The 15119-nt window shown below is 40.2% G+C and overlaps 1 protein-coding gene across 2 annotated transcripts in view; it reads right to left on the reverse strand.

Annotated features, from left to right (window-relative positions):
* The window catches only part of PLCB4 (phospholipase C beta 4), a 326177-nt gene that overhangs the window by 13980 nt on the left and 297078 nt on the right, over positions 1-15119 (reverse strand). For both annotated transcript variants that reach the window (XM_084622532.1, XM_084622531.1), the window contains exons 33-35: positions 14207-14322; positions 8505-8580; positions 2444-2619 (exon numbers count right to left, since the gene is read on the reverse strand). In XM_084622532.1, the coding sequence (XP_084478658.1) occupies positions 2444-2619; positions 8505-8580; positions 14207-14322 (368 nt within the window). The remainder of the gene's footprint in view (positions 1-2443; positions 2620-8504; positions 8581-14206; positions 14323-15119) is intronic.

The following is a 15119-nucleotide window of genomic DNA, read 5'->3' on the forward strand; positions in this document are numbered from 1 at the left end:
TCCACTGAAGTCAATTATCATATATTATCAGTATTTTATCCTACTTAATGCAATTTGGTGCTTTCTGAATACTGCTCCACTCATCTGCTGATCTCTCCCTGAATTAAAAAATACTTTTTCTCTCTCTGACTCATTACCAACACATTTGGATGCATTTTAGTCAGAAATGTCAGTTTGACTCCCAGATTTTCTAATTTCTTGTGTGCTCCATACACAGTATCTCTAATTCAGTAAAGTGAAATGGAAAGAGTCAAAGGCAGCTGGACTTTCTGAGAGCCATCTGAGTTCTCATACATCCTGGAGCTGGATAGTCCCGTGTCCCCCCCCTGCCCCCCCCAGTGTTCAATGGCAATCTTCTGATTGCACTCTTAAGCATTTTTTGTTTTCTGCTTTCTTCTTTGAATCCGGTCAGTCCAAGCATGAACTGTAATTGCTTTCTCCACTATGAGTGGAAAACGTTCGACTCTCCAGTAGATATCTGCATCATTTCAGATTACCGATCTCTCTACTACCACTCTGTACACTGTCTAGATAGCTATTCAGCACGTCTCATTACTCTAGTTAATAGATAGAGAGGCTGAAAGAATAGCATGCTGTCAACTGCCCTTTCTATTCTCAAGATGATCCTTTATTTTCCATGTGTCTTGCTCAGCTGATTCCTGGAGGTTACATATACTTCATGTATTTTATACATTCTACAGGTGATGAAGCATGAAGCCCCTTTTGGGCATTACGATCAACAATTCAACATTTCACATTCAAAAGCATTCTGGTTTGTGGACATGCACAGATCTAACAGTGTTTTACATTTGTCTAAGGCAGAAAAATCCCCAATCTTTATACAAACGGGTTGGATAAAAATCCCTGGGTAAGTGGCGAACACAGAGACAGCAACAAATACAACCAAAAAGATCCCTAACTTGGATGGCACAGAACATTATTTAAAGTTTACCCATGCACAGAAATCAATGTGTTGTGCTCGGCACCTCTGAAAAATCAGACCAGCACTTAGAACTGTATGGTACAAATGAAATTGATTTTAAATAAGCAATTCAGTACTAAGAACTGATTTCCAAAGATAATACAGAACCATTAAAATACTATGGAGATGTGAAAATTCTAAATCTAAAGCTACGAACTGTGAGGAAAGGATGAAGAAAGTAAATTTGTATATAGCCTAGGTGACACGTTTTCCTGGTAGAGATATCTGTCCACACTGATAGCTTTAGCCCAATGTAGATAAGAGAACAAGGGAAGTAGGTATAGAAAAGAAAAGAAAAACATTTCAAAAGAGATTAGAATAACTATTCCTCCAGGAAAGAAACTATAATTTAGCAGAATAGATTAGAAGGAGTATACTGGTTACAAAATGGATCAGAAAGCAAGACTGTGGATAGCAAACTGGCTGTGGTGCCTTTGTGGGCTGTTGCAACTGCATAACAGAATACCCCAAAGGCTGTCCTAACTTGTACTAGGGAATGACTCTTCCCCGGCTTGGTCCCAGAACTAGGATCTGTAAAATAATAATTTTTAGTGTATTTCATAATACTTCAAAAAGTATCTAATTATAAAATAAACATATTCCTAGACAGCTTGAATTAATGAGCTAATTTGGAGAGTAACATAAAGATGAGCATATTAAAACCTTTCACTGAGAATTTCCTCTGTTGGATGGAAAGCATGCAGGTCTCAGCATGGAATCTGTTTTATGGTAAGGTACTACATTAGTTCATTCAGGAGTTTTGTTAAAATAGAAAATAACCTCAGTTAGCTTCTTTTGATGTGAAGTCGTTTATGCTTTTTGGACTTCCTACCAGACCAGTGCTGAGGACGGTCTTTTAAAAATATGTATTAAGTAAATTCCTATGCTTGTGGACTTCCTCACATCATAGACTGTGCAATGAGATAATTCCTCCACTTCCATTCTTTGCATGTATAACACTGGGGATTATGATACTTACCTCCCTTAGTAAAGTCCTTTGAGACCTACTGATGAAAAGTGCTATATTAGAGATAGGCCATACTATTATTTGCATTTAATTTAAAGGGGACAGTGCAGTTAAATATAAAAGCAATCAAGAGTGCTGGCATGCAGCATTTTCTTTGTACTGGAGATTACAACCTGATATTTTATTAAAACAATGCGCAACTGTGAGGTAGTTACACAGAAAAAAAAAGGTAACTAAAGTTTTCACACCCACAGCTCCTATCAACTTCAAAAGGTAGTTGCAAATGCTTAGCATCTCTCTGGTTCAGGCTCTTTAAATTCAAGTTCCTTAGCGTAAATGGAGCTGTGGCGATTTACACCAGCTGAGGATCTGCTCCATTATCCCTCAGTTCTTCCTTTGATAACTTATTTGACTATTATGATGCTCTATCCTGATAATCCCGTCACCAGTGCACAGGTTCTCAGGGTGCTGAATGACGACACTGATCTGCTCACCTGTCATGAGAAAACTTTAGCTGTTGGGTTTGTTGCTCATGAGCATTAACCAGCAGGGTTTTCAGGAGCTCACACTGCTGGCTCAGATGTAAATCACGGATTTCTTGCTCTTCGGCACTGTGGGTGTTGATCATCTCTGACCACTCTTTAGTGTGCTGCGCTACAATTTCTTTTACCTGTAGAGAAAGAACAATAACTAGTTTGTCAGTATTTCTCACAGATATAATATAAGGGCAGCCATTAATGCAGTGGAGATCATTTCAAGATAATTACAAAAATCTTACAAAACACAACTAAATTGCAAGAACTAAATTATATAAAGCAAACTGCTCCACAGTGACATGAAGCCACTAAGGAAACTACAGTGTATTATAAACACCAGATAAAATGCACCCTCACTACTAGGGCTCTCTGTTACCCAGTTGCCCTGTGTAAAACGACTGAATTAATGCCCTCAATTGTACTACAATTCTTTTTAAACCTCCTGAAACGTATGCTTCATTATACAACTGCTAAGCATTCTTGGCTGCCTCAAAAATATAAAATAAAAAAAATCAGAAATGGAGAATATCTAGTGGGATGAATTTCTCTAAGGGCTTAAACACAGGCTCCAATTTTGTGGAGAAAATCTTACCCACACAAAGAAAGCTTATGCTCAAATAAATTGGTTAGTCTCTAAGGTGCCACAAGTACTCCTTTTATTTTTGCGAATACAGGCTAACACGGCTGTTACTCTGAAACTTTATTCACACAGTCAGTTTTTCAGAGAAATCCTATATTTAATACATCCTGAATCTGCAGCTAGACTATATAGCTGTGTCTTATGCTCATTAAGTCAGCAGGGAATCTGACAAGTATTCTTTTCTTGCTCAGCTCTCAAGACTCACAAGAATAATATGATTAAAGTTTTGGAAAGTTCCCAAGAGACAATGTGAAGAAGTTTAAACCATCAGAGTTGTTATTATAATAGTATATTGTACTCCAATGATTTAGAAAAGTAACTAATAGAAAGATATACCTGATTATCCCTTCATAATTAGCTATGCTATTTTGACAAGCTATCCTACTTTTCCATAAATGCGCACAAAGTCTCACCAAAAAATCATCTATTTTCAGGTAGGCCTTTTTATAAAGTGCTACTATGGAAACTAATAGCCTTTGGGCGTTCTTACATGGAAGCTAATCCTGATTCTTCAAATCAAAATTGCCATCACAGAACTCCCAAGTGAGACTGATGCCAAGCCCCTCAGGAGCATGTACCCCCTAGACGCACTTCCTCTCAAACGTATTTTAGGCATCTGACCCACAGTCAGATGCATACAACTAAACAGGATCGTCCAGTGCACTGACAGCAAAACAACAAAAGTGAGAGAGAAATTCAAGGGAGCAGAGCACCTCTAAAGGCAACCGGTGCCTAGACTCTCTGCCAAAGGTACAAGCAAACAAAGAACACGTTGTGTGTTAAGAATGGGATTCCGCATTGATAATAAAGAGCTTGCTGCCTTTTCCAAGCTAGGCTGGTATCTTATCTACATAAAAGCTAGTCTCACGTTTAATTATAATTAAATATACTTCCCACAAGAAAATGTATATGGTTTAGTGCAGAAAATGCAGGCAAAAGAGCTGCACAGAGTTTGGCTTTTTCCAACTGGCAGGAAAACAAGCCTTTGGAGGCAGAAGTTTGACCAGACTAATACAGCAAGGCCTCCCATTCAACAAGGTACTTAAGCATGAGCGTAACTTTAAGCATGGGGGTAGCCCCACTGACTTCAATGGGACTATTCACAAGGTTAACGTTATGATAGTGCTCAGGTATCTTACTAAGTTGGGACCTAGATGCAGAGGAGCGAACCTTATGGGAAACAGCCCAGGAGAAGAAAGCCTTTATTGACAGGCTCCCATAGTAATACTGACCGAACCCGAACACACTGGGTGTTAGGGAGGGAGCTGAACATACACATGGAAATAACCAGAAAACATTCATGCTTTTTGGATGGGATTTTCCAAAGGGCTCAGTGTTGGCCTAAAGCTGCTCACATGGCAACCAATGGGAGTTTTACCGTTGACTTCAATGGGAGTGGAGTTAGGCCAACACCGACATCTTTGAAAAATTCTACCCTTTATGTTTATCTCAATGTACAAGATGTGATCAGCCCCATCTTTGTAGATGAAGACTCAATAATGCCTAAGCTATCTAGGGGCCCAATGACCAAGGAAGAATTACAAGTGAGTGAAACCACATCAGAAGCAGGTGCATATTCTCAGAAGACATCTATGGTCAAAATGTTAGAAAGCATTGTTTTATTTTGTTTTGTTTTTTAAAAGATCAGCTCTCTAAGACGATACAGGTTAGTAGGGGGGACAGTATAATGAGGCTTCCGGAGACCCCACCGCTTTGAATTCTTGCACAGGTGCCATCCATATTATTTCATAAAGGCGGCTCCCATTGTAATAGCCTTTCCAATTGGGTCGAGCCACTGGGTGCTGCACCCTTTCAAAAGCTGGTACAATCCTGGAGAGAACCATGGCAGGGTTGGCCAGAATTTCTCCTTCATGTTGCAGTGTGATTCCCCCACATGCTACCTAGGACAGGCCTGGGCCTTGAACGCACAATCTCCATATAAGGGGCCTGAGTCATTTACACTAAATGCACATTACATTGCTTTAGCAGCACAAACAGACATTAGACAGGATGTAAATATAATTTACTCCCATATTTAGGTTCCCTGTTACATGGTCAGAGCGGTGTAAAATGGCCTTAGTGTAAATAAGAATCAGGCTCAAGGTGTCCATCTTAGAAATATCTTGAAAAACTAAATGACTAATGCAAACACTGGAAATCCTGGGGAAAGCAAGTACTGTTTGACTTAGTGACAAAGAGCCTCTAGAGAGCCAAATAAGCACAGAAAAGCAAAGAATTCTAGGCTCTCAAGGGAAGAGATGATCTGATAATTGTTTCTGAAAAGTGGCAACATATATTACAGAGGAACACAAAGGAGGAAATCCTATAGACTGAACAGACATTCGAATACCAATGAAGAAACCAACAACAGAGCTTAGAGAGCTAAGCAAGATTATTATTCAAGTGCTTGATCCGAGGAGACAAAGATAAAAATCTTAAAACTCACAACATGCTCATGGAGAGAGATGCGCTACAGAGGATGCAAAACATTAATTTCCTAGACCTCAAAATAAGCCTGCAGCCTAAAAGAGAGGTACTGCTCCTGGTAAAACAAGCCGCTCTGAAATCATGTCTTTAACTGAATATCCTGCAAAGCTGCATGGTAGATTTCAAGTAAAGCAAAATATATCCTGGGATTAAGAGAAATCTGTCAAACAGAAGTGAATGTGAGAAGAACTGAAATCCTGCCTTTCATTTACTTCCATGTATGTCTAGAGAGACAAATCTTCATACAGAACTTTCAGTAACAGTGAAATATTTTTTTCTTCTTTCCCTTGCCTCCTTTTCTTGCTGGATATTAGGAACCTAGTTTTCCAACACAGGAATGTATCTTGCATCTACAAAGGTAGATGTGTGTAAAGTATGCATTTGTGTATTCAAAACGAGTACTTCATGTTAAACTCGGCCTGGATTTGTATCCACGACATAGAGGAGCAAGTCTCTGTAGACCATTACCACTGGTAATGGGCATAGCTGCGTAGTATTTAATTTCGTTTTCACATGTTGTGATACAGGGATGATGCACATCTGATACATGCTGGATTAATCCTAGGAGCTCACTAATCAAATGAACTCACTTGATCTTAAAATCAATGGATCAAATGGTGAGAGGTTTCTGAACAGCTGCTGAGTATCTGCAACGCCCATTGAATTCAATAGGAATTGTATAAACTTGGCATCTCTCAGGATTTCCCAATGTAATTTTTATCTGCATAGCTGTACTCTGTTGGGAGTAGAAGAAATCTACATTTCCATTTGGTCTGGAGCAAACCACCCAGGTGGGGTACAAGTGAAAGCCAGCATCAAAGGTGTTCTGTGGGATCAGTAAAGCCACAAAGGGTGGAAGTTTCAAAGGAGCTCAAGCTCCCTTAGGGTCCTTTAAAAATCCCAACCTAAAGCTAGACATGGAGAAGAAAGCAAGCCATCCATCTGTGTAGGGACGGATTATGCATTTGACAGGATCTGTTTGGAAGTGGGCATTTTAAAAGGACATATCCTAATATCCAAATCAGTTTGTGGGAAGGAAAAAAAAAACATTCAGACTCATTGGAAGTAGAAGGTTAGTGAACACTTCAATGTCCATTTATATTAGAACCAGTCTGGGCAGCTAAGGTCACATCAAAGACTCTTCTATTCTGTAAAGCTTTAAGATTTTACACTTTGCTTTGTATTTAAGCTTACTGCCCAGCTTGCAATGCTCTCTCTAGAGTTGTTAGCCCCCCTGATTTTTATAACTAGCTTTTCCTTTGTGCTTTTCTCAATCTGCCAATACAACCAGTTTTTATTTCAGACAGTGGTTCTGACATTTCCTATTGTGGCCACGTTGTTAAGATTGCTATTTTCTGATACATGCTCTCCTTTCCCTAGACCAACCTCACAACTTCCCTGCAGCAACAGCAAACTATGGCCCTTGATTTTGAGCTGTGGCGCTCAGAGGTGCAACCAGAAAGGAGGAGGAGGGGCAGAGTTTAAGCTGCCTCTGCATCTCCCAGATGCTGGGCTCTGCTGGATACAATTTAGAGCAACTCTGAGTGGTTTCCTACAGCTTCCTATGGGCTACTATACCGACCCTATGGAACTTGAACACAGTACACTCTCGTCATGCTTCCTCTGGCTGCCAGTTTGCCCCTCATCTTCAACCTGCCTCTGTCCGCCTAGGGAAATAAGGTGATGGAGAGCACATAGCACTCTTCCACTAGCCCCATGTGTCCGGGAAAACCCTTTATGCATAGGGTAATACCCTTTTTTCACCAACAGAGTGACAGTCAGGCTGCAGAAAGAGAGAAAACTAGGATCTACATGTTCTGGCTACATGAATGCGTGATATTAGAATTGACAAGACGAAAGTGAGCTTGTCTTAGTCTGCTTAATACAGTGGCGTGGTTACCTCTCCCATGCGGTATCTGTGGTGTTTGATGCCTCTCCCTGTGTGTAAGACTTTATATGTATTAGGTAAAAATCCCCTGGTGTTTTCAATCGCCTCTGCTCTAATCTCTCTGGGTCATTTTGCAGCTGGTTCTATCGTAGAGGGTATTTGCTATTCCTCTAACTTTGACATCAACCACAAACCTGAAAGCAGTTCAAATGGCACCAGAGAAATCTTTGACAAAGTAGTACAGGATGCAACAAAGTGCAGAATGAGGATTAGTTTAAAAAATTAATTAGTCAGGAAGTCTCTGGAAATACTAGCTAAGATCTATATTGCACCGCATCTAGCCTGGAGACTGACAATGTTTTACCTCTGCAAGGGAGCAGCTCCATGCAACTCTTCAAAATGGTCCATGACCATAGCTTGAGAACAACTGATTTAAAAACAACTGGGACTGGATCTTGGGTGCTGTTATTTGGGGACAGGCATCTTGGAGAAAGCAATGGATTCACCTTAGGAGAAGTACGAAGTAACCAAGTAATACATCTGATGCAAATGGGATGGTTCCAGGAGAGAGACAGTGAGGGCACAGGGAGAGTCAAATGTCTGGCAGGGTGTTGGACAAGGTGACACTGATGTAAAACTAACAAGCAGCTAATTCCATTTACCTACATATTTTTGGTGGCAAAATTCACTTCCAATTTTCATATAGCACATTTTCCTCTGTTCTCTGCATAGCTGAAACGACTACAAAATGACCAAATATTTTTGTTTCACATGGAAACAAAACTAGGAGCATTATACGCTCTTCAAAAATTGTTAAAGTCAGGAAATGGATTTTGCTCTTTTTGAATAAAAAACCAAAAGCTTTTAGACACTGAGTAATGCCCATTCTTTTCTGCATGTCATTATTGCTGAAAATTATTCACATGCTTTCATAAAAATAAACTACCATTTGGGTCTCAAAGATCTCAAATGTTGCATGTGTTAACACTGGCATGTTTTCTTACCTTAGATTTGTGATCGGATGTTAAAGCCTGAATTTTAATTTCAGTTTCTTTCTTCATTTCAAGACAATTACTTCCTCTAAAAAAGCAAAATGGCAAATGTGTGCCACAAGTTAAATATCTTCCCATCCAGTCAGCTCATACTAATGTATAGTTAGTCAATGATGAAGTACTGTAGTGTATTGGAATGAAATTATTTCTGCTAGCAATTTATCCACACTTTACAAATATTATCGGTTTACTGATCATGCAATTCAAACACACTTCACCTGTTATTTCTAGAGGGGACCCACAATTATTCAATTACTAAGGATATGTCAGCAAGTCCATTTATGATGCTGGTTTCTTTTTTAGCCAAAAAAATTAAACTTCAGCCTGAAAACCTGCAAACAGATTCACTGCCTAGGTATGATTTTTGTTTTGTTTTGCTTGTTTTAAAGCCAATTGTGCTACCTTTTGGTTTGAGGCATGAAAAATGTATCTTGATTGCTAGTTTCCATTGTGATTTCTGCATCTTTAACAGAAAAAGGTTTATTGTCAAGTACAGCTACCTACAACGAGTGCCCCGCTGCAGCAAAGCTGAAATGACCGCAAGGATTGGTCTTCATACCCGTGTGCCATGAAAGAGGATCTGCACAGCCCAAACTGGCCAATGTGGCGTGGCTGGCACAGACCCCATGCCAGTACATTCAGGTTTTTGGAGCTGAACTTTGTATGGATCCAACAGCACCAATCCTCACACAGACCTGATCCTGCAACAGAATGCATATAGCAGGACCGTGGCACCCATGTGGAACCGAGCTAAAGTTAATAGGGCTCTGTGTGGGTGGCAAGGGTCTTCTGGTATTGTAGGGGCATCACAGGCTGGAAGAATAGCTACAGAGGGGTTATGCTGCCACCCAATAACTTGCCTGCGCGGTGGGTAGAAGAGTGATGAAATACCACCCTCCCACAACAGTTCCCTTCACAAATCTCAGGGTATGTCTATACTACCCGTTGGATCGGCAGGCAGCGATCGATTCAGCGGGGGTCGATTTATCTTGTCTAGTCCAGATGCAATAAATCGACCCCCAAGCGCTCTCCCGTCGACTCCGGTACTCCACCACCGTGAGAGGCGCAGGCAGAGTTGACGGGGGAGTGGCAGCAGTTGACTCACCGTGGTGAAGACACCGCAGTGAGTAGGTCTAAGTATGTTGACTTCAGCTATGTTATTCACATAGCTGAAGTTGCATAACTTAGATCGATCTCCCCCCGCAGTGTAGACCAGGCCTTACTTGGACTTTGTGCTGGGAGAGGTGGCAGCATACAATGTAGGATCAAAAGTTCCATTACAGCAACAAGAAAGCTTTCAATTAAAGTCTTACAAGAGTCAGTAAATTCTCAATCCATCCTTCAAACCCTGACCTGTCATGCCCTTTCTTGCAGCGAAAGGTTCTTAGAACAACATGCAAATCCACACACCAAACTTCCTGGTCTTTTTGTTTTGGTTTTAGAACAAATCTGTCTTTGACTGGAATATATTTTTATTTCACTTTTTGTGCAGCCCCTTTAAAAAAACATTTCTCATCAAATCCTTAGTTGGTGTAAATCACCATCATTCCATTGTCGTCGAGTGGAACGACACTGATTTGTACTATCTGAAGATTTGCCCCAATTAAATTGTTTATTGCTTGGCTGAAGTAAAATTAAATTAATCACAGTCCTGGAAATGAAGCTTGATAAAAAAATATGCCAGTTTTAAAGACTATTTTAATATCAGAGTGCTGCTAACTTATGGAAATGAGCAGAAAGCTTTATCCTCAAATGTTCCCAGAAAAGTCTGGTATGGAAATACAAGGAGTGTGATGTGCCTTGTGTTTCCTATGGGCCACCGTGAGGATTAATCACTGATTTGCTTGTCACAGCAAGGAAGGTTTTGCATAGATTTCTGCCATAAGTTTGATACTCTGGAAAGTCCTATAGAGTTATAGGGCCAGTTACATCAGACTAAATCTGAAATGTCATTGACTGCAGTGAAGTTATTTTTGTTTTACACTGGTGTAAATGTGTTCAGGATCTAGCCACAATATAGTTTAATGCTTCTTATGCTTTATGAAGATCACTCCACTCAGGAGGATCAAACATATTTATTCAAAGACCCACTGATCAGTAAAATTTCCAAAATCCCAATAGTCAGTGCCAATTGTTTATTCCTTTTTTTAAAAAGTAGCATTCAGTCTGCGGTGAGGGAATGTTAAAATGGCTGAACACAATCACCCACTTCTGTCCTGTCAAAATGTATGTAAGCTTTAGGTTACACAGTCCTAAATGTGAACAAATTCCTTGGCAACTATCCCACCCCAAGCCGCAACTTTACACACGCACACGCACACACACACGTCCTACAGTTTGAATCCTAGACATCCCTGTTAATCCAGGACTGTCCTTGTGTCCCCCTCAACCATATTTCAGAGTTGGAACACGAGCGCACAAGCTCCCCCGAGTCTCTGAGAGATTTATGAGCATGTTTGGCATTTGTAGTGTGCATCTGAACTACTTGCTCAAGTGCACAGGGAACTAAATCCTGTCCATCTGTCAGTGAATGAAGCTGTAATTAATTTTTTTCCTGAAAATTATGCAGCTGACAGACACGTCATGCCATGTGGGAGATACACTAGAAAAAAACCTACATGTAAGCATCACAAAACCAGAATGGAAGGCATTTTTGTCTTTCAGGAAGGCATTTTTGTCTTTTGGATGAATATGCACCAAATTCAAATCGAATTCCTTTAATTTTTTTAATTTATTTTAAATCAACGTATTGCTTGTGAAAGTTGCCAGAATGACAGCAGTGGAAACCAAAATACAAAGCCAACGAACCAGGGCCCATACTCAGCACCGCACCTAAGCACATGCTTTCAAAGCTAAGCATGTGCTTAAGTTCCATTCGCTGTGCTTACATTTAAGCAGGTGCTTAAAGGTACCGTAGAACAGAGATGGATTTAAGCATGTACTTGAGATCTTGGCTGAATCTGGGCTCAGAGCAGCACAAACAGTGACAGGGTCAACTTCCCCCTGCACTATCCCCTCAGTGTACCTTGATCCAGATGTGAAGGATCCACTTTTAGGAACAAGAAGGTAAACCAGAATCTGTGTGCATATAGCACATTGGCCTGTCTGTTAAAACTGGCAAGAATGCACACAGATAGAATAGTTTACATGATAAGGACGTCTACCCACTAGGGATTAGAGGACAGTTCTTTTCCCTTGCACCACAGAACAGCCATCAGATGGTGGCTTTTGCTCATTCATGACCTGGGATGGAGTCAAGCTGGTGACAAGTAAATGGTTCTCTGTCCCAACATAACATCCTGAGGCCATCTACTCCTTTGTTTACACTTAAGGCTTTCATTTTTTTTTTCAAAATCTTTTAGTTTTCCAAAGCATGGACCCAAACTATCAGAAATCTTCAGGAGGCCCTGAGGGCAGAGAAGTGTTATGAATGCCAGTGGAAACTTACTGTGATCTAATTGCAGCAACCTAAGTGAGGTGAAACGGGGATGAGTTATCTTCCTAGTCACCCATTCTCAGGTCTTCGTCAGAGGTCTTACACAAAGGTTTTCACTGATTGTTAATGCAGTCATGGACAGTTATCGCCACATTTAAATCTCATATCTGCCTTTGTTTATTTGCTGCTTTGCCTAGACGTAGAAGAGTGGGAAGACCGATCTCTTCTCAGACCAGTGTTAATGCTGATGCGTAAATCTTCTGGCTCAAGGTTCTCAAAATGCAGAACAGCTGTAAGCCTATCTCCCTGGAAGGCAGATACAGTATAATTTCCATGGTGCTCAGTTTGTCACTAATGGTGCAAGGAGTGAATACCATGTGCCATTAGTGAATACCATCTGCCATTAATTATAATCCCAGTTCACACCTGCCAACTCCTTAGCCATGTGCTGCAATTGAATTGAAATGAGCTTTTCCTGTTTCACCAGCTCCCCTTATAATCAGAGTGTCGTGAGGAAGTGAGCTGTAGCTCATGAAAGCTCACGCTTTAATAAATGGGTTAGTCTCTAAGGTGCCCCAAGTCCTCCTGTTCTTTTTACGGATACAGACTAACACGGCTGCTACTCTGAAAGCTGATACTTCAGTGATCTGTTTGCAACATTAGGATGGTTTCTGGAAGTTCTGCTCAGCCTAAGAAATATTCGGGTCCTGACAATGGTTGTCCTTCCTTAAAGTAAAAACAGCTCATGGTACACTTTGGAAGAGTTCATGTAGTCTTTGCATAACTTATTGTGGAGACTTCTTGTTACCTCTTTTGCTTCAGAGACTGCTACTTCTAATAAGAGTTTTGTTTTATATAATTTCAGGCACACACACATATTTTACAAATACTGTTCATCCAAATACTGTATCAAACACAGTAAAGCATTTATGAAAGAACCCATCGCCAAAACGGCACCTAAGCTCAATACAGCAAATAATTTTATCAGAGACTGGCCCCAACAGCTCAGTTGCAGACCCTCTACCACCAGCCCAGTATTAATAATTTAATATTATTTTATTAAATTTGTTGGGAGGTGGAGAGTGGCGTCATTCCAGGATCAGGGAAATGTTGTTGCTGGATCAGATAATACAAACAATTAATACTAACTGCTAATATAATTCTGTATTCTACTAAAAAAGAAAAAGGAGGACTTGTGGCACCTTAGAGACTAACCAATTTATTTGAGCATAAGCTTTCGTGAGCTCATGCTCAAATAAATTTGTTAGTCTCTAAGGTGCCACAAGTCCTCCTTTTCTTTTTGCGAATACAGACTAACACGGCTGTTACTCTGAAACCTGTATTCTACTAAGAAACTCATTCCCGCTTTTCAGGGGTCACAGGTTAACTGTAAGACTAATGGTACAATATTGTTATTTAATCAAAAAGGGACTTTGGGAGGTAGACGTCAGCAACAGGGGGAAAACAGAGGAGAAGCTGCTACAAGATAAAGAGCTAACAACCGGAGAACAGCAGGAACCTGGAAATTATAGAAACCTCTAGGTTCTGCCTATTAGGACCGCAAGAGACAAATTTTATGAATTATGAAGAAGATATTCCAGAAACTTCAGGAGCAGTTAAGAACAGCATATCGACAATGGGTTAGATCCTAGGCTAGCACAAACTGAGGTAGCTTCACTGCCATCATAAAAGCCAATTTATAATCAGCTGCGAATCTGAAAGAGTATTTACAGTTCCTGTGTTGAGAGGAACCTTTTCGAGATGACGGGAAAGCAGATTCTATTATTTGATCTGAGCTTCCGTCGACAAAGTTCAAGATTAATACATCAATTTTTTCCAAGACCAAATTGTGATCGAAGTCTAATGATGTAATTCACGGAGGTTCTGGGCCTGCTCTCATTGAAACCAAAGGTAAAACTCCCGTTGGTCTCAATGAGAGCAAGGGCAGGCCCATGGATACTGAACATCTGATGTGATTAATTTGCTTTAATGTCACATGCGGAGAAAATAGAGGACTCCAGTAAGGCAAAGCAAGAACAACACTTAGGGCCCAATCCTTAAATCCTCGTGCAGGTTATATTTATATTGACTGAGGAGGGCCAGGTCAGGCTGCTGTAAGTTAAATATAAATTACTTTTCTAGTAATATTTTGTTCCAGACAGTAAAAGCATAAAAATCTGTTTTGATTCTTATAAAACATTTTAAAAGAATATCTTACCCTTTCTTCTTGATTGCCTTCTCTAACATTTTCTCATAAGATAACTTTTCTTTATCATACTGTGCCACTATTTTGTCAACTTGTGTGCAGTGCAACTTCTGCATAGTGCTGTGCTCCTGGAAAACAGTAGGACCTTACAATTAGGTTGCTGGACTTTTAATGTTTCATTTTCTTAAAGTGGATAATATCAGTGTAGGAACAAATATGTCTGGCACTGTATTTAATCCCTTTTAGCTGCCTGATAGCAAGGGGCCCAGATCTCCCACAGTAAATGTAAAACCTTTCTCCTCGGTGCACGTTGCAGGAAAATCTGTCCTGGCAGAGTGCTAATATCCTGAAAATATGGTATACAGCTACCATAAACCAAGAACTTTATGGAAAAAAATGCCAACAGGTAATATCTGCATAACTATATCTTTTTGGAATACATGATCATTTAAATGCAGTGCAGTAATAAGATTTATGAACTCAGAGCAGGTACCATATAAAGATTCTGGAACCCCGGGGATCACAAAAAAACAACAGGCATCCCCCTAAGTATCCTAGAGTGAACACAGCCCCAGATCTTCAGCTGGTGTAAATCACGTAGCTCAACTAAAGTCAATAAAAATTGACACTGGCTGAGGATCTGGCCCATAAGTCTAGTGGCACTCGGTATTTTGTCCTAGCAAAGGTTCATCGCGCAGAAGCTGGTTTCTTATTCCAAGTGATGTTAAGCTACGCAATAGGGCTATCAAATGTATATTTAGTTAGCTGCAACGGACTATTTGTGTTTTTCTTTCCGGCCTTCCCCAGGCACAAGCTACTTATAAAGGACCTGATTCTGATCTATATCACACCAGTGTAATTCCACTGATTTCAATGGAGTCACACCTGATTTATACTAGTGTAAAGGGGGAAACAATTTTCCGCA

This window comes from Lepidochelys olivacea (assembly GCF_965140295.1).
Source record: "Lepidochelys olivacea isolate rLepOli2 genome assembly, chromosome: 3".
Taxonomy (NCBI): domain Eukaryota; kingdom Metazoa; phylum Chordata; order Testudines; family Cheloniidae; genus Lepidochelys; species Lepidochelys olivacea.